At 34.3% G+C, this 24,983-nt stretch overlaps 2 protein-coding genes across 2 annotated transcripts; one reads left to right on the top strand and one right to left on the bottom strand.

The window, feature by feature from the left end:
• Nucleotides 1-590: 590 nt before the first annotated feature.
• LOC121264960 (BES1/BZR1 homolog protein 2) lies at nt 591-3,229 on the bottom strand. The gene is made up of 2 exons (XM_041168375.1): nt 2,793-3,229; nt 591-1,919 (listed from the first exon to the last, which is right to left on the bottom strand). The coding sequence occupies exons 1-2, from the start codon at nt 3,015-3,017 to the stop codon at nt 1,191-1,193; spliced, it is 954 nt and encodes a 317-aa protein (XP_041024309.1). The 5' UTR covers nt 3,018-3,229; the 3' UTR covers nt 591-1,190.
• Nucleotides 3,230-16,089: 12,860 nt separating this feature from the next.
• Nucleotides 16,090-20,000, top strand: LOC121234504 (multidrug resistance protein 2). Its single transcript, XM_041130459.1, has 4 exons — nt 16,090-16,315; nt 17,398-18,021; nt 18,164-18,342; nt 18,693-20,000. The coding sequence occupies exons 1-4, from the start codon at nt 16,233-16,235 to the stop codon at nt 19,289-19,291; spliced, it is 1,485 nt and encodes a 494-aa protein (XP_040986393.1). The 5' UTR covers nt 16,090-16,232; the 3' UTR covers nt 19,292-20,000.
• The last annotated feature ends 4,983 nt before the right edge of the window (nt 20,001-24,983 follow it).

Here is a 24,983-nt window from a genome sequence, read left to right as displayed (position 1 = left end):
TTCGGAGATGCTTATTTTGACCCAGAAAAAGGCAACAAACCTGGGGCATCACGTGCAAGTGGAAAAGAAACACTCACAAATGATCTTATTAGAGGAAGAGTAATGCTTCAATCATAAATCATCGTCATATCATCATCCTTTAAGGCGAGATAAAATGATTTAAAACTATTTGTTAATTTTCACTTATCTACCAATCATTTGATGATGCGTTAGAAAATAATAAAATGATAAGTTAAGAAGATGGTGAGTGGTTTTGTCCATCGAGGAAAATAGAAATCTGAAAGTTTCTCATTTTATGCTTCCGTGTTTAGAGACAAGCTCAACCCTAATATCCTCTTATGCATCAAACAGATCAACTTTTTTTTTAAGAAAGCTGAGATTTATCTTGAGCACGATATCCTAATGTAAGCAAACAGATAACCTGAGCACCAGTGTTTTGAGCACAATATCCTGATGTTTTAACAAAGCTGACATTTATCTTGAGAGTCAAACAGATCAACCTCAATATCCTATTTTGAATGCAACGAACACAGAAAATTATCTCGAGCACCAGTGTGAAATTTGAGGCAATCAAAGGGGCTACTCACTCGTAATAAAAAGGAAATTGATTGAAAAACCTCACCTGAACTTATAGAAAATTCTAGCCCAACGAAGGAAGAAAGCAGATGGATTTGTTTGCTAATAAGACAATAGCAACCTCTGCCTTTGTGTTTTAATCCCAAATAAAACAAAAATGATAAAGGAACACAATTCTCGGACAACCCCACTGTCTATTCAAATAGGTTCCTACAATAAATCAAGAATTGAAGAAGATACTCCAAACATAATCAACAGGAAGACCTCCAAGTTCACCCGCTTTAGCCTTTCCCACCACATGAATAATAACCTGGGAACACTTTCCTTCAATGAAAGATTGTCCGAAATTCGATCTTTTTGTAAATGAATCTAATTAATATCCAATTCTGCAATGGCTCATAGGGAGAGAACTGTACACATGAAGAAAGGATAGGGTGCACCACTGTCAAATGCAAGTCTCCCTACAGTGGCAGAAGTCACAAAAGATACCAAGCAATGCCACACATCCCGGCAAAGAAAACCATGTATAGTGGAGAATGCACAATTAAACCAACATACAAGGCGAAATCTTCCTTCCTTCTATACATTATCATGCCTTGTCATCAACAGGATGCTTAACCATGGGTCTTCCCACTCCCTAATGTAAGCTCCAGATCATCCACTCCTACTTCATGGATTCTCTCACCCTCCCATGGCTTCACTCTGCCACTCTCAAACTCAAACTCTGAGCCTCTTCCCCTCTCCGCTGCAGCCCCCCAGTCTAGGCCCCTATGTCCATCAACACCATCTTGGAAAGAACCCTGTTGGGCCCCTGGTTTCATTAAATTAAACGTTGGTGAAAGAGGAGGTGCTAGATGTGCAACTGTCTGGAAACTGACCCAGCGACCTGAGTCCACTGTGGATGCATCGGACTCGTCGCATTCTGGTATTGTGGCAGGCATAATATGGTGGCGCCGTGTTGGGCTTGCAGGGGCAGAGGCAGCAAAGAGAGGTTGGTGGAAGGAGTTTTGGGAGCCATTGCAAAGGGATTCCCAGTCAGGTTTTCGCTTTGAACCTCTAGAGGTTGGCGATGAAAGAGGTGGTGTTACTGGTGCACTATTAGATATTCTAAGAGGAGCGAGATTCGTGGGGATGGAGGCAATGTTGCGAAGGAACGGGAGGAGATATGTAGAGGGGTTTGCATCAAAGCGTGTAGGGCTTGGGAAGGAGGACGATGATGGGCTGGCATGATAGGATGGTATAGGACTCGCAAAATTTGAGGACTGTGGGCTTGGTTGAAGCGAGGAACATGCACTGAGGTTTGTTGAAGTGCCTGCAATCTCGCCAAGGGGTGGCTTGCTTCCCTGTATGAAAGGTATTAGCAAAAGAGTTAGGCAGGAGATAAGATTATATCGAAATGCAATGTTAATTTATTGCGGAAGCAGGAGATATTGATCAAGTTTAATGTTTTTTTTTTCTTTTTTTTTTCCCAGTCGCTACCTCGTTGAATTGAATAAATGTGGCTCCAAGGACGATCTAAAAACACAAGCAAATGAATGATCTGCCAACCGGTCAAAGCAGGAACGGTAGACGGACAATTTTTCAACACGATGATGTACATAAATAATAGAGAGATTGAATCAATTTCAACTTCTTCACTGTAAACGCAAACATATGGCGAAGAACCTAAATCTACTTCTAAACCTGGCAAACAAAGCAAACTCTTTTTTTTTTTTGATCGGCAAACAAAGCAAACTCAGTAGTTCGATCCTACCCCATCATTGTGATAGACAAACCAAAACAAGTTCTGTAATTAAGACACATTACGCCATATAACATAACTAAAGCGAACCTCAGATCTAGAGGAGGAAATTACCGAACGAACTCACCGGTCAAACTTAAGGATTAGGGAGCTTCTGAAATCCAGAACTTAAAAACAAAAAAAAATACAAAAATTACGGCATCTTAAGATCGAAACGAAAATTCAATGACAATCAGTGCATGCACTTGGGTCTTTGAATGGAAACCCAGAAAATTATTATTATTATTATTATTTGATCGGTAACAAACCCAGAAAATTATAACTCCATTTATGTCCCAGAAACTCCAAAAAAATAAGGAGAAGACAAATAGACCCAGAAAACGATTGGCTAAAACCAAGAACCGAAAAGCAAAACCAGAAGTGCGAATAACAAGGCAGAGAGCAGAAAATAAACGAGGAAGGGCGAAAACGAAACCTGACGATAAGTGGTGCCATCGTCTTCGACGATCCAGCCGGCCTCGGCACAGAGCGCCTTCAAGACCTCGTTGTTGTCGCAGTGCTTGGGAAGCTTATAGTTCCCCTGAGCTCTAAGACCAGAGTATATCTTGGCAGCAATGGCTCTTCTCCTTCTCTCCCTCCTCTTGTTGTTCTCCCTCTCTTTCCACGTCGGCAACCTCCCCGAAGACCCCCCTCCGGCCATTACTCCAAACTCAACCCCTCTCTCAAGCTTCTCGCTTTCCCACTCAAGACTTTTGCTTTTTGCTACTGTATTTTCTCGGGAGAGAGGATTCAGGGAGAGGGATATCACCGGATCAGATCGGGCAGAGACCAGTCTGCTGCACAAGAACAGCGCTTTCTTTAATCAAGTGAAGAGAGAGAAATGATGCTTCCCTTTCACGGAGATAGAGATAGGGAGGCATCAGGCGAGTATAGAGTCAGTCCTCCTAAAGGGCAAAACAGGAACTCCAGGTTATTTTTATTTTAAAAATTATGGAAATTTATTTATTTTATCTATTTAAAAAAATAGAATGATATATGCCAAATTATAAAGCTTGGGAATAGTAAGGTAGGACCTACAGAAAACGTGGATGGATTTGATAGAGTTTCCATTTATCAAAGGCACATGCATGGGTTGGTTAGTATGCATACACAGCGTGCTCTTGACCAGGGCGCCGGTGCTGTGGACCATCCAACGCGGTAACGAAAATGACAAAGCCCTCATTTATTTTTTGTAATTTTTTTTACAATTTCTATTTTTAATTATGAATATTATTACAGAATATAATCTTAACATTATTATTATATAATAATATATCTTTCATTTTAATTCAAATTATAAAAAAGAACTCTTACCTTCATTTGCAGCATTAGTATTGATTTCATCAAAATTATCTTCAAAATTATTTAAGATAGTTTTAAATAAAAAGTGAAAGTTGAAAAAAATATTATTAGAATATTATTATTTATTATATTTTGTGAAAAATTTTAATAAAATTATAATAATGAGATGAGATGAAACAGTAAACGGCGCCAAAATACATGTTTTTTATAAATTCAAAATCATTCAAACCATAACTCCATATTAGATTAGTCAAAATAATAATATAATATTATTTTTTAATAATAATTTTTTTAATTTATTTTTTCATATTTTGCAACTACATTAACAATATGTTAATTAAAAATTTAATTTTTACTTAAATCTTACCTTCATTTATTAGAGTAATATTATATACAATTATATAATGTATAAACTCCGCACACAATTATTAAAAAATAATTTTTCTTTTATATAAATTCCAGATTTAACAATTTTTTAAAAAGAGTATCGGAGTTGAATATCGTTTCTTCATTTATTAATTATATGATATTTGGTCCCTTCCACGTTGAGTTTTGCACAACATAAGCTACCAAGTTAATCCAAGCAGAAGAAGATGAGTCAAAATAAGTCCTATTTTGATATTTGGATAAACTCATGCACTCATAGATCAAACACATTCAAAATTCGCTTCTATAAATATTTAATATTATGTTAAAAAATTATGAAATGAATATAATTAAAATAACGATAAATTTTTTTTTTTTTTTTTTTTTTTTTACATATTAATAGCAAGTAGTCATCCAAGAAGGTTTTAGAATGAAAAAAAAGGAAGCCACATAGTTAGAGTCCGTTGATACAGAAACAATTTCATCTTATCTTATCATTATAATTTTATTAAATTTTTACATAAAATGTAATAAACAATTAAGCTTTTCAAATTTTAAAATAATAATAATATTAAAAATAATATTTTATTTAATTTTTAACTTTCATCTAAAATCATTTCATCTTATTTCACTATCTAAACATAACCTTAATAATATTTTTTAGAACAAATAATGACAATTTTTTTATTATTTTACAATCAATATATTGTTATTTCATTAAAAAAAATAGTTTTTATTATTTTACGTAGTTATTTATTATTTTAAAATAAATTTCAAATTTTTTTCATCACGATGGGCTTGATCGAACGGGTTGTGATTGAGTGACAGAGGCGGAAATTCCGAGGCGATGATTAAAACAGAAAGAAAAGATGCCCCTCCGGAATTTGAGGGTTTTCGCTCTCACGGAGTTTCAGACGTTGATGTTCAGTTTGAACGGTACTAGATATAGACAAAGCACGTGGGTATGTGGGTCCCATAACAAAAGCTCTCTCCACGCCCCCTGTCCAAATCACCGTACTTTTTGGCAGCGTGGAGTCGGCTCCACACGTGCGACCCAGAGACCTCAGAAAATAAAAAAGAAGTCACGCTGCTGGTGGCGACCACACTTAAGCCTTGGACGTGTCGTTCAGACCAAACAACACGTGAGTGTGGTCCCCATCTCGTTTACAAAACAACGAGGGGTACATTGTGATTCTAATTTAGTAATTTCAAGTTTTCAACCTAACATTGAAGTACTCTGATATTTTCGGAATTAACGTACGAACTTTATTTTTAGCCTATTTGTAATATTTATTTCGTATTTAATATTTTCTTTTAAAAATATTTAAATATTTCGTATTTAATATTTAAATATTTTTAAAAAATAAAAAAATTTAATACACTAATAATTATTTTCTTAATTATTAATTTTAAAAATTTTAAAATAATTATAAAATCAAATTAAGAGTACAAATTCAATCGATATAGTATTATTTTTCATATTATTTTATAATATTTTATATAATTACATTTTAAATTAAGGATATTTTAATAAAAAAATATTATTTTTATAAATATGATACATTTTTAATCAAATAATTATATTCAAATAAATTTTTATTTTATATATATATATTTTTTTTACATTCCTCAAAATCTAATAAAATACTTAAAATGTTAAAAAAAAAAAAAAAAAAAAAAAAAAAAAAAAAAAAAAAAAAGGAGGCCCTAGTCCAAAGGACCAAAAGACGTTATAGTTGGGGCAATGGGATGGGCACGTGCGGATCCAGCTAAGGTTGAGGGGGACGGGTAGCTAACTGGCTTTAAGGCAATGAAGGGAACAAGACTTTGACACACGTGCGGGGGCGGCGTGGAAGGGAGACATCGTGGGTGCGGGGACCACCTGCTCTCTGTATCTTTTGTTCTCATTGGTTGAAGAGACCACGTGCGAGTTCCATCATTCCCCCAAAAACATTTCCCCCAGATGCTCTTTTTATTTTTTTTTATTTTAGTAGAGCATTAGCATTAGATTGATCATTTTTTTTTTTTAAATTTTGATTAATATATAATTTTTTTACTTTTAACTAATCATTCAAAACTTGAAATCTATATTAGATTAGTCATCACACTCTTTATAATAATAAAATATTTTTATTTTTATTTTTTTAATTAATTTATATTTTATTTTTATAACCTTCAATAACCTCCAACAATCATATTCATTTTCATTTTCACAATTTAATAATCTATTATATAATAATCTCATATGTATATAGATGATAAAATCTTATATGAATAAAAATCTCATATCTATAATATAATAATCTCAAAAAGTACTTTTAGATTTACTGTAATTCTTTTCATATTTGAAAAGAAGAATAGATTTACTGTAACTTATAGTTTGGATAAAAACAATTTAACTAATTTAATATAGAGTAAATATAGATGATATTTGTTAAATTTAAAGATAAAAAAATATTTAGCTAATTCAATACCAATGCTCTTAGCCAATTCATTTTTACTTTATTCTTTGCTCACGGACCGTCCTTATGACTAACCTCCCCTCCTCTCCTTCAACAATTAAAGTGATATTATAATAAGAGAAATATTTTAATAATAAAAGATTTCATAAAAAAATTATTAATATAAATTGATATAGTACGTTAGATTGTAGAATTATTTATATTATAAAATAGATCTAACATGTCATATAAAATCATTTTAATTTATAAATTTATTTTTGTAACAGTTCTCTTAACATATATTACTAGAAGATATCATTGATCGCCCAGATTTTGAAATAAGGTTAAATTTTCTACAGGTTTTTTGCAACACTAAGCTCTCATTTGGATTAGATATGAGATTAAATAGTTTTTGAAAATTTTGTGTATTTTGTATTAGGAAGTGAGGTGAGAAAGTTTTAACTTTTTAGAGATTTGATAGATGTGGCTCTCATCAATTATTGCATAATATTATAATGATTTTGTTTTATTTATAAATAATAATAATAATTTATAAATTACCTACTCAAATATAATTTTTTATAAGATGTTTCATAACAATATAATTGGATGACAATATTTTTATTAAAATATATTAATTTAATAAAATTGAAAATTTGTTTATTTTTTGCCAAGAAAATAATTAAATAATTAAATGATTATTTATATATTTATAAAATAATTGTTATCAAAATATTGTGCTTAAAATCATTTTCTATTTTCAAAGACTAATGGTCATTTTGCCCAGCTTTTCCACTTATTTTATGCAAATACCGTATGTATGCATATTCTTAATTGAAAATTACTCAGATTTGTTTTGGAAAAATTCTATCTTCTCAACAACTTGGCATATAGCAAAGAAAATGTTGAATCTATGTATCTATTTTATGGTCTGTCTCATATATAACATCAATTTATTTTATAATTTATTATTATAAAAGTTAAGTATGGACCAATCATTTATTAAAATAAATTTCAAGATAGACCTTCTAAAATTAGCGATGCTAATATGTTTTGAAATGTGCTACAAAATTTTCCGTGTATGTAAATAAATAATATATTGCGAGACCCATTAAAAAATATATTTATAAATATATTTTGTTTATAATTATTTTATTTTATTTATAAATATATTTGCTAATTAATAAATTACCAACTCAAAAGAAAATATATTTATTTATAATTTCCATAGCTAATTATGGATGCTATAAAAATATAGCATCAGAAATAATGGGAGAAAATATTTGCTGAAATCAGCTCGCAATTTCATATGGACGTCGAAGGCGTGATTCATGCGGGAGGAGGAGATTTGAGAAACTGCACATTTGTGGAGGGATGTGAGATGAGGTGTGTAGAAGGAAGGGCACGCATGAGAGGAAGGGGTCCTGTCGATTTCCAGACGTTAAGAGATTCATCTCTCTCGTTGAATACTGGTCTACAAAAGCAAAAAAGTCTAAAAATTATACGGGAAGATGACAGCCTTTTTTGTCTTTGAGCTCTTATCATTAGTGAAAATATTGTGAAACATCTCAGTGATTTGAAAACAGCCATTTGGATTGAGAAATTTTTTACCGTACAAGTTAGGGATGATAAACGGTCCGGTCGGACCGAACGGACCGAGACTTGGTCCGGTCGATTTTGATCCACATTTTAGAGGATCGAAAAGTTTCGGTTCGGTCCACGATCTAGGATTTTTCCGGACCAGACCGGACATAATGAAAAAAATATATATATTATATATATTTTTTATATAATAATTGTACAATTAACAATATAAAATTTTAAATATGTTATTAATACTTGTTAATATTCTATAAATTAACAATTTTTTATATATATCTTCATATAACCTATTACTATTAACAATATAAAATTTTAAATATGTTATTAACACTTGTTAATATTCTATGAATTAACTAATATATAATATAAATTAGTTAATTATATAGTAATTATATAAATTAATAATATAATTTTCATCTAATTTATTATTATTGACTATATAAAATATTTTTTTATTGAGTTTGTTACTTAATCCACATTAATAAGTCACTTAATTTAATTTAGTATTTTAAATAAATTTTTTTTATTAATTATTTAAAAAAATAAAAAAATTAGGCCGGACCAGACCGATAACTATCGGTCTGATCTGTTCCCTTTGGGTGTTCAGTCCGGACCGGACCGGACCATTTGCACCCCTTGTACAAGCAGATATGAGATGGTTTCAATCATCTCTGAATCCAAACCACGCCTAATCCAGATTTTGATCTTAAGATATATTCGACTTGTTGTCTGAGAGGAATTTAAAAAATGAGCCTTTTTTACTTGCTATTACACTAAGACAAATCGAAATACACTATTTTTTATTGCAAGGCAAATTAAGTGGAACTTTGATACAGGAGTTGATGATCTTTGTTTAGTAATTAGGAGCTTGTTTGACAGATTTTGTGATTATTCTCGGCCAAAATCATTGATGTCTTCTAGAGTTCCTAAGTTGTGAAGTTTTGCTACACTCCACCTGTTTGACAGATTGTGCGCACAAAGTTTTGTTGTCTTCTCGGCTTTTAGCACACCAACTTATATTTTTCAACCCTCTAAATTGCACACATTGCTAATTGAGTATTATATAAGGAATAGGATATATATGTGAAAAGTCAAATTTATTCTTCTGGTTCTTTAAAAAACTCTAATTTTTTAACAGAGCTATACATGTCTTAAATGTTTGATTCATCTAACCCTCCCTTATTAGATTGTCAATGGTATTATACATTCAGGCGCTGTATATACTATTTGTTAGATTCAATGAACTTTGGTTCGTTGACATGTTTATTAGATTGTTGGTGGTATCACACATTCATTGAAAAGAACCTTTCTTCACCATATACAAGAAGGGGAACAAAGTCCACCCCCCGCCCCGCCGGCCGGCGCGCCGGTTAAGGGAAAGTCTTACCCGGCCAAGTGGTGAATTCAGATGATGACATATTGAATTTTTATCAAATCAGGGTCAGCCAATATATCCAACTTACAACCAACGTTTTGTGCATCATTAGTCAAAGATAAACGAAGAAATTAAAACAGTGTTAGTAAGCATGACAAGGTACAAGCTAAGTGTACAGACTAAAGTAAAGGTTAACAAGACTAGGCAAGAGGACAACAACCTTCACCTAATTATCCTCACGTGGATTGGACTTGTCTAATGTGAAATTAAATTTCATATTTATATATATGATAAGAAATCTTGACTTCATGAAACTTCATTACTATCATGTACCTCGTCATTTGTTCTTCGACCGTTAGTCGTGTGTCATAATGTCATTGGATTATTAATATCTTCTTTGTCACGGACCAATATCTATGACTTGTCATGTATGATCAAAAAGATCCTACATCGTTATTACACGCATATATACACTACCATGCACGTTGTTTTTTACCAGCATTTAAGCCTTCATTTGATTTATATATGGTGCAGTGATTGTTTTCAGTGATCTTGTGCGTGGCAGGAATATTGGAGCAATTGAATATAGAAACCGCGTGCATTGAAGATCCATGCAGCATATCCTTTCTTTATCCTAAATATCAATATCATCTTCATTTTTTTTTTTCCTCTCTATTGTCAACTGTCCAATTCATGCTATTTATTATGATTCTTGACAGCCACGAGTGGATCGAAATTTTTCAGCATGATTAAAGGATATAATAAATGGCCGATACTTTGCATCCACGGCTTTTTAAATTTTAATAATAATAATAATAATAATAATAATAAAATATAGCCGGTAGAACCCACCAAATATAAATAAAAAAAAATAACAGATTAATAAATAACATAATAATAATGTAAGTAATTAATTATTTGCTTATTTTATTTTCCTGTTTACTTATTTGATTCTATTTCTTATTTTCTTACTTACTAATATGTTATCTTCTTATTTGTACTTGGCTGGCTCTATCACCTATATTTATATATTTATTCTTGTATTTATTCCTGCTCTTATTTATTAATACGTCTGCCTTCCAGGTATCAGAGCCAAAACGATTTGGTTGCTGATAGTTGTATTGGTTCTATATCTTCTATTCCTTGGTCGATCTTCTTTTGTCCTACTCCTGTTTCTTACCCTATTGTGTTTTTCTTCTTATTCCCATTGGCGCACCTTTATTGTAAAGTAAATTTCCATAAGCGAACAGTAAGGCTTGAGAAGGAGGGCATGAGAGGAATAGCATTGATTGGTATATGTGTTACGAAATGCAATAGCTGCGAAAAAGAAAACATGATAAGTATGTATTAATGGTAAGATTTTAGTAAGTTTTTCGATGAATAGAATGTTTAGGTCCAACTCATCTGTTAGCTCTAGATCTAATAAGCCTCCTAATAATATTAACGAGGAGGACTACTCTTTTGAAGAAAATTATTGTACTAATTGTAAAAAATGGTGTATTTTACAAAACTAGTTCGATTCACTCTAATTTTAAAACTGAGTTTAATGTTAAGATCGTTGAACACACTTATGTCATTTTTAAAATCCTTGAAAACTTGTATTTGTTTAACAAAAAATCCATTCATGATTTTCTTGTCATATGATATAAATTCCTACATATCCATTCAAGTAGTTGTTAAGCCTCTTACACAAAAGGGGATTAGTGTTTCTATACTTCTATGCTTAAAAGATGATAAATTCAAGAAACTTGAAGCTAGTAAATTGGTATGATCTAGTCATCTTTGTTTAATGATCCTGTTCATTTTGATTATTTTCTTGATCTGACTCTTGCTTTAGATGATCCTAACATTCTTAAAGCCTTAACTTGAATATTTTGACATCTAGTTATAATATAGATGAAGGAAACAAACCCCTTGCTATTTTTTATCGTATTTATTATAGAGTATTAAAAACTAATCTTAATCCCAAAGCTTTTTTGAAAAATTTCTGTAATAAAACTATATTAATCCAAAATTCTACCCCTGACGATAAGATCCAAATTGCAAAAATGATTCACTGGAAAGATATCACTAGTCTTAATGAATGGTTATTGGAACGTGAATCTTAGCTTGCTAAGTTTGTTTCTGATGAGATTAATCTTGATTATATCTAATAATATCTTGACGTTACTGTTAAAATAAGTCTTGACAATAAGACTAATAAGTCTCTATTGATCAATGAAAGAAGAAATTCTTTCGCCAGGTCTATTGCCTTAGAAAATTTGGTAAGAATAGGCCAAGATCTCAAGAATTTTCTAGAAAGTATTGTTAAGCCTGATTTGAAGTTAAAAGGGGTCACCAGTAAGTACTGCTTATTCTACTACTGAAAATACATATTTGTCTAAAAAGGATAAACATATTAAAGAAGAAGAAGAAGAGACTTTTTCCATGTGTCCAACTGCTTCTAATTTTGCTACTCCTATTATTCACAACAAGTTAACTATGGTAAATAGAGCTTTTGAGATTGATGTGGTTGCTTTGTAAAATGATTATAATTCTTCTAAAAGAGAAAATAAGATGTTACCATGCTACTTTTGATGAAAATGAACAATTGCGTGTTAAATGAAAATGAAAAGAAAAGATGCACGTGATCTGCAAAAACATATCTTCTTTTTTGACTTTGTTGAAAACTACTATGTTTCAAATACTATTTCAAATAATAGTTTGAGCATGGTAAAAAAATCAAATTTTGTTACAAAAAATAAATATATTGTCCGTTCAAGCCATCCATTGATACCAAGAAGGCGAAAGGCAGAATAAATCAGAGCAGAAAATACAAAGTGCGTGGATCAATCTCTTGACAACCTTGAGGTAGTTTCTCGATCATGTCCGAATATATCACCTTCATAGGGATTACTATATTGACATAGGTTTAAGAGGATTTCTTGAATTTATTGTGAGAATTATCATCATCTTCTTGGAGGGACTGCTTTAATAAGTAAATTAAATCATTTTTCTTAAATACTTGGAGAACAGACTTAGTTTTGGACTTAGACGATTTACTGAATTTATCATAAGAAGCAGATTGATGTATTGCCTGGGTAATGGGAAATACAGGCGTTTAAATCATAGTCTTAGCAGAAGGGAAATCTTCAATGCCTTTTATATTTGGACAAGCCAGAGGGAAATCCCTAATAATATCCTGGGTGCAGGAAAATCTATCCTACCATTTGACATACTAGTTGTGAGCAAAAATATCATCTTTTTTTAACTTAACACCACTTCAAGATCTAAGGAATCTTATATTTTTTTGTAAAAGTGGAGGGAAATCAGGAATTTTTTATCATGCCGATCGGTCTTATAAATAAAAGAAAAATATTTTATGACACCATTGAGTTTATCAGGGAAGATTTTTGTAATGACACCAAATTGTGACAACTAGGAGTGTACAAAAACCGCCTAAACCGGCCGGAAACCGATCAAACCGGCCGCTGGAGTCAGGAACCGGCCGAAACCGGCAAGAAACCGATCGGCGGGCAGCAGGAATTGATGAAAACCGATATCGGCAGGTTCGGCGTCGGTTTGAAATCTTGGAAAACCGCTGAACCGGCCGACCTTTTATATATTTATTTTTTAAAATATATGTATATAAAACAGCATCGTTTTTCCCTTGGAGCTTAAAAAAAAACATATGGAACGGCGCCGTTTCAAAATGGATTTAATAAAACCTTAGCCCCTCTTCTTCTTCTTCCCCGCGTCTTCTTTCTTCCTCCATTTCACATGCAACTCGCTTCTGCTCTCTCATGGTAAACGGCGGCACATCCCTCCTCCGTCATAGAGACGCCAACGGCAGACCGAGGAATCGAACCACACCATGCCGAGACCGATAATATCGGTTTTCTCTCCCCAATCGACCGGTTTTGGCCGATTTTTTCCTCTCATGGCAGGTGTCAGTTCGACACCGTAACCACGCCGAACCCATTGGTTTTTAGCCCTAGTGACAACCATCTCAAAAACCATAGAGGAAATTGGGAATTAAATTTCTTATCAAAAGTGATGAACCAAGAATGGGACATCGCAACATCTTGAAACATCATGAATTTGAATCAAGCTTTAATATGATCATAATAACAATAAGTGACATCAGAATTATGGATCTTTTTTGTAATACAAAGAAGGTTCAATGATAGGATTTAAAATGTAAATACTGTGATAGATTAGTTGGCTTTGTTGGTTTTATCAAAAATAGGTTTAATAAAGATGGATTGTGTCTGGGTAAGGATGGAGGAGTAATACTGCAGGATTTTTTGGATATGTTCAAGGACCCAACGGAAACCAAGAGAAAAATAATCAAAGGCCCATTTCAAGGGGATCAGTGATTAACCTATGGATATCAGTCTTATTGGGGGTAGGGTACTTAATTTATTCTAATATCTTGTTTAGAGGTTTGTAGTTGATAACTAATCGATACGTTTCACTCTCAGTTTCAGCATTTTTCTAAACATAAAAAGCAACACATGGACAAGGTGACTTACTATTCCTAATAATTTTCTTAGCAAGCAAATCATATATCTTATCTTACTAAAACCTTAAGATCTTGTTTGCATTCAAAACCCACCTCAACTCATCCCAATTCATCTTATCTCATCATTACAACTTTTTCAAATTCCTACATAAAATATAATAAACAATTCAACTTTTTTAAATCCCAAAACAACTTTATCAAATTCTCACACAAAATTTAATAAATAATTCAACTTTTATTCTACTATTCACAAACCATTTATACCTATCTCTAAATCCAAACTACTCTATACTTATTTATCATGCTTTCTTTCTTACAACCATTGAATTTCGTAATACATACTCCTATCAACCCTCTTCCTCTCATGCCCCTCTCAAAGGCAGACATTCATCACCTATATTTTTTTTTCTTTTTTATTTTATTTTATTGTAGCATCATTATCTCTTGGTATTCTTTAGAGCAGTGTAGACTCAGAGTCTTGACAGATTTGTGGAAAGAATTTTCCGACACATAAGTCTGTATGTTAGCATATTACTTATAGTGGGGCCATTATAATTTTAAAAAATTTTAAAAAAATTAATTATTTTTTAGTATAGTCGATATGAAAAAAAAAATTATATCAATGATGTGCTGGTTATATAAAAAAATAAGACTTCTAAATGGATTTTCGCTTAAAAAAAGCCGTAGCACTCTTTCATAAAACAAATTTAAGAGGATGGAAAAATCTAATTATAAGTAATTTTACGCATTAATACGTACACTCATTCAATATGATTGGTCAGAAAGTAGATTTTATTGAAAACAGTATTAATTTGAATTTAAAATATGAAGATAATAATATTAATATGTATATTTGTATGCAAACTTACTTATACATAACAAAACTCTAAGAGGATTAGAATACGTTTGGATCATCAATTCATCATTATAACTTTTTCAAATTTCAATACAAAATATAATAAATAATTTAACTTTTTTAAATTTTAAAATAATAATATTAAAAAATAATATTTTAATAATATTTTATTATCTCAATTTAATTCAACTCAGTCTAATATCCAAATCAACCTAAAATTTGCCGATAAGGCCTATGGAAAGCGGGCCAATGAGAATGCCATGTCTGATTGAAAGAGGGGACAACAAAATTATGTGGGCTGGCCACGCCTTCACATGCTGCACCAGAAGCATCCATCATCATACACGTGGTGCCTCTACAGCAGAAAAATGAAAACGGACCGAATCCTGCACTACACTGACCACAAAAATAGTGAAAATATAATGAGATTAACTAATAGAATAAATGGAAAGGGTGGGTTGGGCCAGAAAGAATATGCCTTGGGTTAGCAAAATCAAATAGCTAATTACTTTGAGATTTTAAGGTCGAGTTCCACCATTTATCAAGGTCTCTAAAGTCAACACTGGTAATTTTTTTAATTAGATAATTTACTAATAGAAAAAAAAAATCATTTTAACCCTAAATATATCTTAAAAAAATAAATTCATAAATTAACATGTCTTGATATAATATATTAGATTCTAAAATTATTTTTATTATAAAATACATCTAACATATCATATGAAGTTATATTAATTTGTATATTTATTTTTATATGATCTGTTTGTAACTGTAACAATTTTCATAAAAAAAAATAAACACCTTATATCCATTAAAATTTTGAGAATGAGTAAATTTTGCATGAATATTTAATACTATATTTCTCTCTTTATGACAACACTTATAGTTTAGAAGAGATAAACATAATATATGACTTCACATAATATTTTTATCTACCTTTTAAATTATAGAAAATGCTTAAAATTTGAATTAAATAATTGAACCCAATGTACCATACCATCAAATTTAATTAAAAAAATTTCAAACAAGGCAAAATGCGTTATTTCTCGGGAAAAATGCTAAGGCGCCAGCGTAGATACAAGTCGCACGTGGATTCGAACTGCCGATCTTCACTTATGACCCGACAATTTTTGTACCTAAGACTTTAGAACTCCGTGGCACGCACGTTTTGAAAGCGACCACCAAAACCAACAAGATGATAGACATAGCATTACAGTCAGAGGATTTTGATTTTTCTTTGTTTTCTTTTTGGATTATTATCCGTTGGATACTTAATATATAAATGATATCCCATTTGTTTTTTTTGAAATTCCGGATGAGTCCCGGGGCGTTCAGTGTTTTGGACAGCGCAAGTTGGCATGGTAGATCCGCTATAGATGCCGGGGACGGTCTGTTGTCCCAGTTTTTTAGGTTCCGAGGATTCTTGATTCATGGACATCAATCGGGTCACCTCAAGATTTGGTGCTCGTCTTCCATCCAAACCTCTGCTTCCCAGACGATTGGAAACTATGAAGTGAGTTTTTGATTTCTCCCATATTTCTGGTTACGGTTTTTTGGTTTTCGTTTCCGTTGACTTTTTCATGTTCAGTAAATGCTTCCAACTTCTTTTTTTCTTCATTAATTAATTTCCAATAACAGCCTTTGATTAGTATTTATTAAGGTTTTGATTGTTTTATATGGAAAATCTTGGAGTAGCCGTTTCTTGAAATTTCTCTTCTTTTCCTGCTGCTAATTTAGGTGGCTTAATTTAGCATTTGCAGATTTTAGATCCAGATTAAAAAACTGTGATATGGTGGTAGAAGACATAATACCAGATTGGATTAATTCCGATTGCTTTGTGGGTCTGAAATATTTGTCTATGAAACATATAATGTATAGAGCTCTTGCATTTCTTTCTTTGATACTAGTCAGTGGATTAACAATATCCATAAGAAGCAAATATAATGATGCTGCAGAAATGGCATTGTTGCTTTAACGGCTATTCAAAGTTGCTGGTTGCAAAACATCATTTGAAACGGTATTAACAAGGGAAATGTGGGGAGAAAGCACTGAATTTGTACCCTTTGATCTTTGTTTATCTGTTATACGGATAAGAAAAGTCCTATTGTTATTTTATAGATACATAAATTATACCCATGTGGATCCCCTTTAGTAGCTTGGGGATCGTCTTTTGAGGAAGAGCTAGTTGAGGAAAAACAGCATTTGGAGCATCGAAATGGGTTTGGGGATAATGCAATTAGCACGAGGAACCCACCAAAGTAATCATTCTGTAGATGGCTTCTTGTTGTCAAGAAGGATTGAGAGAGTACCAATTTAAAAGCTAACAGTGAAAAAAATTAAAAGTTAAGGGTGCAGCGTTAATATGCATTTCTATATACACGCTCACATCGAGGGCTGCTAGTACTTTTCATTGTCGTTACTTGTACAAATTCTAATACACGAGCTTCAAGTTTGCAACTGCTTATGCCGTTCTAGATGCTATTAGTGTCTTTTGGCACTTGATTCAGAACAATGTTTGCTTCTCTATTAGAGGAGTTTCACACAATGCTCACATTGACTGTCTGTTGTATCCTTGCAATTGTTCACTTTTCACAGAAGAAGAAAGATTTTTGGGGTTTCTCTATCTCTCATTCTTATAAACATGGCTGCCATAATGGAGCGTGCTGACGAGAATCTCCTCCCAGCTGTTTACAAAGAAGTCAGTGAAGCTTTCAGTGCTGGGCCATCTGACCTGGGCTATCTTACATTTATAAGGAACCTTGTGCAGGGCCTTGCATCACCCTTGGCAGGTGTACTAGTTATAAACTACGATCGCCCTACAGTTCTTGCAATGGGCACTTTCTTCTGGGCAGTATCAACTGCTGCAGTGGGTGCGAGTCAACATTTCTTTCAAGTTGCATTCTGGAGAGCAATAAATGGCTTTGGTTTGGCCATTGTGATACCAGCACTCCAGTCCTTCATTGCTGATAGCTATACAGATGGAGTGAGGGGAGCAGGATTTGGGCTGCTAAGCCTTGTTGGCACCTTAGGTGGCATCGGAGGTGGTGTTCTAGCAACAATTATGGCTGGTCAGCAATACTGGGGCATGCCTGGATGGCGTGTAGCCTTTGTCATGATGGCAATCTTGAGTTCACTAATTGGGTGGCTTGTTTTCTTGTTTGTGGTAGACCCTAGAAAAACAGCCAGTGTTGCTCATTGTACCAGCGATGATGAAGAAAGGTAATGTCACTTTTCCTTTCTCCCCCAAGTTTGTTTTCTGTTTCATTGTAGTTCTTCATCTGCATATAAATCATATTGCCAATCAAATGCATTTTCTCCACTTCTTTCAGTTTCTGGAAACTTTTGCTGCTTTATGTTTCAGGACTGATTTGGTAGATAAGGGCAATGCTAGTACTGCAGCTTCAATTTGGCTGGAGTCTTGGATGGCAATGAAAACTGTTATGAAAGTGAAAACATTTCAAATCATTGTGTTGCAGGGCATTGTTGGGTCACTACCATGGACTGCCATGGTGTTCTTCACTATGTGGTTTGAACTAATTGGTGAGTTTGAAAGCAAACCCTAATGCTTTCCTTGGTGTATTATATGCCACATGTGCTGAAATTATATATGATATTTTACAATTTGCATCAAAGGCCTACTATCCTAGTGAAGTGCCAAAGTAAAGATTACTCATGGTTAACCAATGTATGAAAGAAGTGAAATTTATTTGCTTAGTAACCTTTCTATTTTATATCCTTCACCTGCATACTTGAAATTGGGGAGCCATTATATGAAATTCACTGCTAAAATGAGGCTTAGATCTGTTTTATACAATTCACTGCCAATATGAATGGTAGAACCCTATGGTTTCATAGAGCTGTCCCTATGATGCCATCTGGTCTTTTTGCAGGTTTTGATCATAATGGTGCAGCAACCCTTTTAAGTATTTTTGCTGTTGGATGTGCTACGGGGTCCCTCCTTGGTGGATTAATAGCTGATCAATTATCACAAATCTACCCCAACTCTGGTCGTATCATGTGTGCACAGTTTAGCGCCTTCATGGGCATCCCATTCTCATGGTTCCTTCTTACAGTAATCCCCCAATTAGTAGGCAGCTATTTCACCTTTGCTGCAACTCTCTTTCTAATGGGACTAACCATCAGCTGGAATGCCACTGCTGCAAATGGTCCTATGTTTGCTGAGGTGGTACCTTCTAAGCACCGAACCATGATTTATGCATTTGATCGTGCTTTTGAAGGATCATTCTCTTCTGTTGCCGCTCCCTTGGTAGGTATTCTTTCAGAGAAGATATATGGCTATGATTCAAAATCTGTGGATCCAGTTTCAGGGTCTGCAAAGGAGGCTCTGGCATTGTCCAAGGGACTTATCATGATGATGGCTATTCCATTTGGTTTGTGTTGCTTGTTTTACACACCTCTGTATCATACTTTTAGGCGGGACCGTGAAAATGCAAGATTGGCTACTTTGAAAGAGGAACAAATGACTTAAGAAGCATTGCTTTGGCTACAGAAGTACTAAATCATGTGAATAGACTGTAAGATTCCAAGGACTTCAGATTTTTAGGATTAGGAAATTTTCCCACGAATCAGGTTTGAGTTTTTTCACTTAAAATGAACTATATAAGAGAGGATTGAACAACCGAATATTCTGACCATGGTTTTTGGAAGTTCTGAAAAATGATCCTTCTTTTGAAAAAAAGTTGGCAAAAGTGAAGTTTCATGTTCATACAATTTCCGTGAATCTGAGATGGTGAAACTTCTCATCCGGTGTTGTACAACTAGGACTATCTCTTGCACTTGGGTCGGCTAGCACGGGAAAGATAACCGGATAGGTTGATTTACATCTACAAGGCTCATTAGGGAACATTCAAACTCAATCTTACATTCCTAAAGGCACTTTGCTCTGATATTTCTGCAATTTTAGCTTATTCTGATAATACTATGCAACAATGATCTATTTGTGCTGCTGTCAGGGCATACATGTTTTGGAGGTCAAAACATAGCTTTTGCGAAGATGGTTTCATCCAAATTTTGGTTCCGAAATTATGTATGATACTTGAATTTAGTTTTTAAAGTTCTAGAAATATTGCATTTTTTTCTCGTTATTACGTACGTCCATCGTTTTGAACGATGGTTATTGATGTAACAATCATTTTTTGTACACATTTCTATTAATAAGCCTCTAGTTGTTTATAAAATAAACCGATTTAACTAATAGTTTCTTGAAAAATTACAGTTTCAACATATATAGTTCAAGTATCAAAATCAAGTCTTCTCTCAAACCCTTTTTTTCTCTCAACCGCCTTCTCGAAGGTGATAGGGGCAAAGACGATTGAGGTGAAGGTGATTAAGTCTCCCTGCTTCGTAGGGAGGTGAAGATGATTAAGTCTCCTTGCTTCGTAGGGAGGAGGAGGGGATAGCATTTGCTTGTTACGGCGGGCAGAGAGTGTGAAAATTGAGGGATTCAAGAAGAAATGAGAGAGGCTAGTAGACCGACGGTTTTTCAGGAGCTCGGGTCTAATAGTTTTGTAATTTCCTTCTTTAATGTAAGGGATAAGAACAAGGTTCTAGGGGATGCCCATGGTTATTTGATAACCACTTGTTTGTTCTTAAACCTTATGTTGGAAATACCCAAATACATTCAATGGATTGCTTTCATCAGAGCTTCTAGATCCAAATGTTCAATTTACTACTGGACTGTATGAACCGAAAGATGGGTGAGATGATAGGGAATACAATTGGGAAGCTAAGGGAAGTAGAGGTTCAGGAAGAAGATGTAGCATGGGGTCAGTATCTACGGGTGAAAGTTGAATTTGACTTGAGGAATACTTTAGCAAGAGGAAAAACAACTAATCTACAAGTTGATAGTATGTGGATACCCTTCCAATACGAAAAATTACCGAGAATGTGCTTTCAGTGTAGATGTATTGTGCACGGAGAACAAGGGTGTATTCAGAAGAGTGGTAGTGAAGCTCAATTTGGTCCCTGTCTGAGAGCAAAGTCTATTGGAAGAATGAGAAATGCAAAGCCGCCAGACATTATGAGTTTTTTAAGTTGGAACTGCTGAGGGCTTGGGCTTAGACTTGGGAACCCTCGAACAGTTCAAGACATTTGCCTGTTGGTAAATGAGAAGAAGCCCAAACTAGTTTTTTAATTAAAATCATGATAAAAGTAGGAAGGGTGGGAGGATTGAAAAGAAGAATGGGAATGGAAAACTGTTTTGAAATGGAACCTGTAAGGAAGAAAGGGGGTTTGGCTTTGTTATGGGTTAGTGATTTAGATTTAGAAATTCTGAATTACTCACAATGACAAATTGACAGTTTGATTAGAAGTTAAGGGGGATGAATATGTGGTTCTTTACTGGCTTCTATGGCCACCTTGATACCATGAGAAGGAAGTTGTCTTGGGAGTTGTTGTCCACATTAAGGCCTAAAAATGGGGAGGCTTGGTGTGTGGTTGGAGACTTTAATGAAATATTGCTCTAGTCAGAGAAAGAAGGGGGAAGACAACGTGATGAGAGGTTGATGGAGGCAGTTTAGAGAAGCATTAAAGAAAAATAACTTGTCTGATCTGGGATTTGTGGGGAGTCCCTTTACATGGAGTAACAGGCACACTGATCATACTTTCATTAAGGAGAGACTTGATAGGTGTGTTGCAAATTAGATATGAAGAGAAAAGTTTAAAGATGTGAAGGCGGAGGGGCTCACTGCTAGAAGTTCCGACCACATACCATTTTGCTATCCATTGTGGAAGTTTCTAGCAAAAATGTGAGTAAAGCAAAGAATTTTTATTTTGAAGCCAGTTGGTTGAAAGATGGAAGAGTGTGAATTAATAACGAGGGGGGGTTGGTCAGGTCAGGAGTCCAATGCTGATCCTATGAGAAAGGTTCAATTGTTGTTACATTCTTGCAATGGGATCTTGAAGAAGTGGGCTAAAAATAAATATAGTAATAGAGGGAAAGAGATAGAGAGATTGACTGTGAAGATTAAGAAGCTACAAGATAATAAAGGACCAGAAAATGTTGAGGAAATTAGAGAGTTGTTGAAGGAGGTATGGGTGTTGTTAGTGCAAGAAGATGTCAAATGGAGGTAAAGGGCTAAGAGGAATTGGTAGAGACTGGGTGATAAGAATACTAAGTTTTTTCATGCTTGTGCAACCTAGAAAAGAATGAGAAATCAAATTCAAGCAGTGATGGATTCTCAAACCAGATTGTTGGAGGATCAATAAGGCATAGCATGGGCTTTTAATAATCACTACTCAGAAGTATATAGAACAGCTGCACCATCGACAACAATTATTGAAACCTGCCTGCAATCTATGGAACCTAAAGTGACAAGGGCTATGAATGAAGCACTACAGAAAGAGTTTACTAAAGAGGAAGTGAAAGCTGCTTTACACCAAATTGGCCCTTTGAAGTCTCCAAGGCCAAATGGCTATGGGGCCTACTTTTATCAAACATATTGGAAGATTGTGGGGGAGGATGTGTGTGGTGTTGCTTTTAATTTTCTGAGAGGTGGAGGTATGTTGAAGACTCATATCTTTGTTGCATTGATACCCAAAGTTAAAGAGCCTAAAACAGTGGGAGATTATAGGCCAATTAGTTTATGCAACGTGCTGTACAAAATCATTACTAAGACTCTAGCTAATAGACTGAAATTGGTGCTCAATGAAGTCATCTCCAAGAATTAGAGTGCTTTCATCCCTAGGAGACTCATCACTGACAACATTATAGTTGCTTATGAAATTCTACACTCTATGAAAACGAGGCAGAAGGGCAGAAGAGGGAGTATGGCATTAAAACTTGATATCTCTAAAGCATATGATAGAGTAGAGTGGATGTATTTGAAGGCATTGATGGTGAAGATGGGCTTTGGGGATAGATGGGTGGAGTTGATAATGCAGTGTGTATCATGTGTTGTATGCAATCTTGGTGAATGTGAAACCAGGAGCTACAATCCTACCAACAAGGGTTTGAGACAGGGAGACCCTTTGTGTCCATATCTATTCTTTATTTGTGTAAAGGAGTTGAGTACTTTGATTAACCAGATAGAAGCTGGAGGGGATTTAAAAGGGGTGCCAATGGCTAGAGGGCATAGATGACTGCACTGTCTTTGGACAAGCTAACTGGCAGGAATGGAGAAGGATCAAGAGTGTGCTTGAGTTGTATGAACAAGCATCGGGGTAGAGCTTAAACAGACATAAGACTTCCTTGCTTTTTAGTTCCAATACTCAAAGAGACGAGATAATTAAAATAGTTAAAGATGTTTTAAACAAAATGATAGAAGGATCCAGTGGAAAAGTTGGACAAATTTGGGGATGGAAAAGTCTAATAGAGGCCTGGAATTCAGAGAGCTCGAAAGCTTCAACCAAGCTCTACTTGCTAAACAATGTTGGAGAGTGCTTACCACGCCTAATTCAGTTGCAACAAAGGTACTACAGGAAAAATATTTCAGACATACTGAGATTTTAAAGGCCAAGCTTGGTGGTGGGCCTTAAAAAATTTAGAGTAGTCTGTGGGGTTCTTTAAAGCCGTTAAAGGAGGGGTTAGTTTGGAAGGTTGGGAATGGTGAGCAAATTAGTATTTGGGGAGACAAGTGGATTCCTAAGCCATTTTTATTAAGCATTCAATCTCCTATTAAGAATCTTAATGCAAATGCAAAAGTGAAAGAATTGATTGAGAATAGTATGTGGAATTACAAGCTGGTAAGGGATACTTTGTTGGAAGATGAAGCAGAAATTGTATGTTGTCTTCCTATTAGTCAGGCAAATTCACAAGATAAAAGGATTTGGACTTTCACAAAAGATGGGATCTGTAGTATGAGAAGTGCATACCACCTTGAGATGTGCAGAAAAAGGAGGGGAAAAGTGGGTCTATCTAATTCTAAGATTGGAAAGGGTGGCTGGAGGAGTTTGTGGAATTTAAACACACCAGAGGTTATGAAGGTGTTTATGTGGAAAGTAGTAAGTAATCGCTTGCCTACAAGATAAAATTTAGCTAGAAGAAAGGTGGTGAAAAACTCACTTTGTCCAGTGTGTGGTCAGGAAGAGGAGTTTGTCTGTCATATATTATGGAGTTGTAATGCAGTTGTAGATGTGTGGGCTGAGAATTACAGTCTTGTACAGAAGTGACATCGAGATGAAGGAGATTTCTTTTGTCTGTGGCAGTTGATGGCGGAAAAGTTACAAAATGAAGAGTTAGATGTTGTGGCAATAATTATGAGAAATATTTGGCTGAGAAGAAATACTTATGTGTTTGAGGGTAGATTCAAAAGGCCTACTGAGTCGTTTATACAAGCTCAAGAAAACCTCTCAGAGTTCAAACCAAGAACATGTTGATAGTATTAGAGAGAGAAATGGTAGGACAGTGGAAAGAGGAGAGACTAGTTGGAAGATGCCAGAAGCTGGTTTTGTGAAAATAAACTGGGATGCAGCTTTGGATTCAGAAAAGAAGAGAATGGGAATGAGAGTAGTGGTGAGGGATGAAGAGGGAGAAGTGTTGGTATCCCTGTGCAAGACAATAGAAGGTATCAGTAACCCAACTCTTACAGAATTATATGCTTTGTAGAGGGCTCTAAAGTTGTGTGTGGAGTTGAACTGGACAAAGGCCATATTTGAAGGAGATGCATTGGATTAAATCTGTAAATAGCTCAAGAAGTAGGTGGGAATGGAATGGACAAATAGTTAAAGATATAAAACAAATTTTATACAATAGATAGGATTGAAAAATACAACATACTTATAGAGAGAGTAACAAAGTAGCTCACACACTAGCTAATATAGCACTTACCGTTAGGGAAGAGAAGATTTGGATAGAAGAAGGACCTTTGGACATATATACTTTTATATTACAGGACAAACTGTGTAATGGTTAGTTTTTGATGAAATATAGAATGGAGGTTTCTGTTTCAAAAAAAAAAAAAAAAGAGAGTATCAAAATCAGATTTAACCAAGACAATTTCGAGACTTTTTGACATGAGTGAAGTTGTTCTCTTTTTTAACGGCTACTCGTAGTTCAACCACACTTCATTATTTATTTTGATGGTGCATAGAGCTTGCATGCATTTTAGAATTGAACTGTAGAAGAGGCTGGGTTCATCAAGTGGTCAGTGTTCTTGCCCGGCTTGACCTTACTTGACCATGTTCTGGGTTGAAAGATCGTTTTAGATACTTACTAAAATTGT

This window comes from Juglans microcarpa x Juglans regia, chromosome 1D (assembly GCF_004785595.1).
Source record: "Juglans microcarpa x Juglans regia isolate MS1-56 chromosome 1D, Jm3101_v1.0, whole genome shotgun sequence".
NCBI classification, from domain to species: domain Eukaryota; kingdom Viridiplantae; phylum Streptophyta; class Magnoliopsida; order Fagales; family Juglandaceae; genus Juglans; species Juglans microcarpa x Juglans regia.
Note: the sequence above shows the minus strand (reverse complement) of the source record. Positions and strands in the feature narration are given on the sequence as shown.

Coding starts and splice junctions, on each gene's coding strand:
- LOC121264960 (XM_041168375.1), bottom strand. CDS start 3,017: ATGGCCGGAGGGGGGTCTTCGGGGAGGTTGCCGACGTGGAAAGAGAGG. Junction 1,920..2,792: donor ATGGCACCACTTATCGTCAG/GTTTCGTTTTCG, acceptor CCTTTCATACAG/GGAAGCAAGCCACCCCTTGG.
- LOC121234504 (XM_041130459.1), top strand. CDS start 16,233: ATGGACATCAATCGGGTCACCTCAAGATTTGGTGCTCGTCTTCCATCC. Junction 18,022..18,163: donor ACCAGCGATGATGAAGAAAG/GTAATGTCACTT, acceptor TTTATGTTTCAG/GACTGATTTGGTAGATAAGG. Junction 18,343..18,692: donor TATGTGGTTTGAACTAATTG/GTGAGTTTGAAA, acceptor GTCTTTTTGCAG/GTTTTGATCATAATGGTGCA.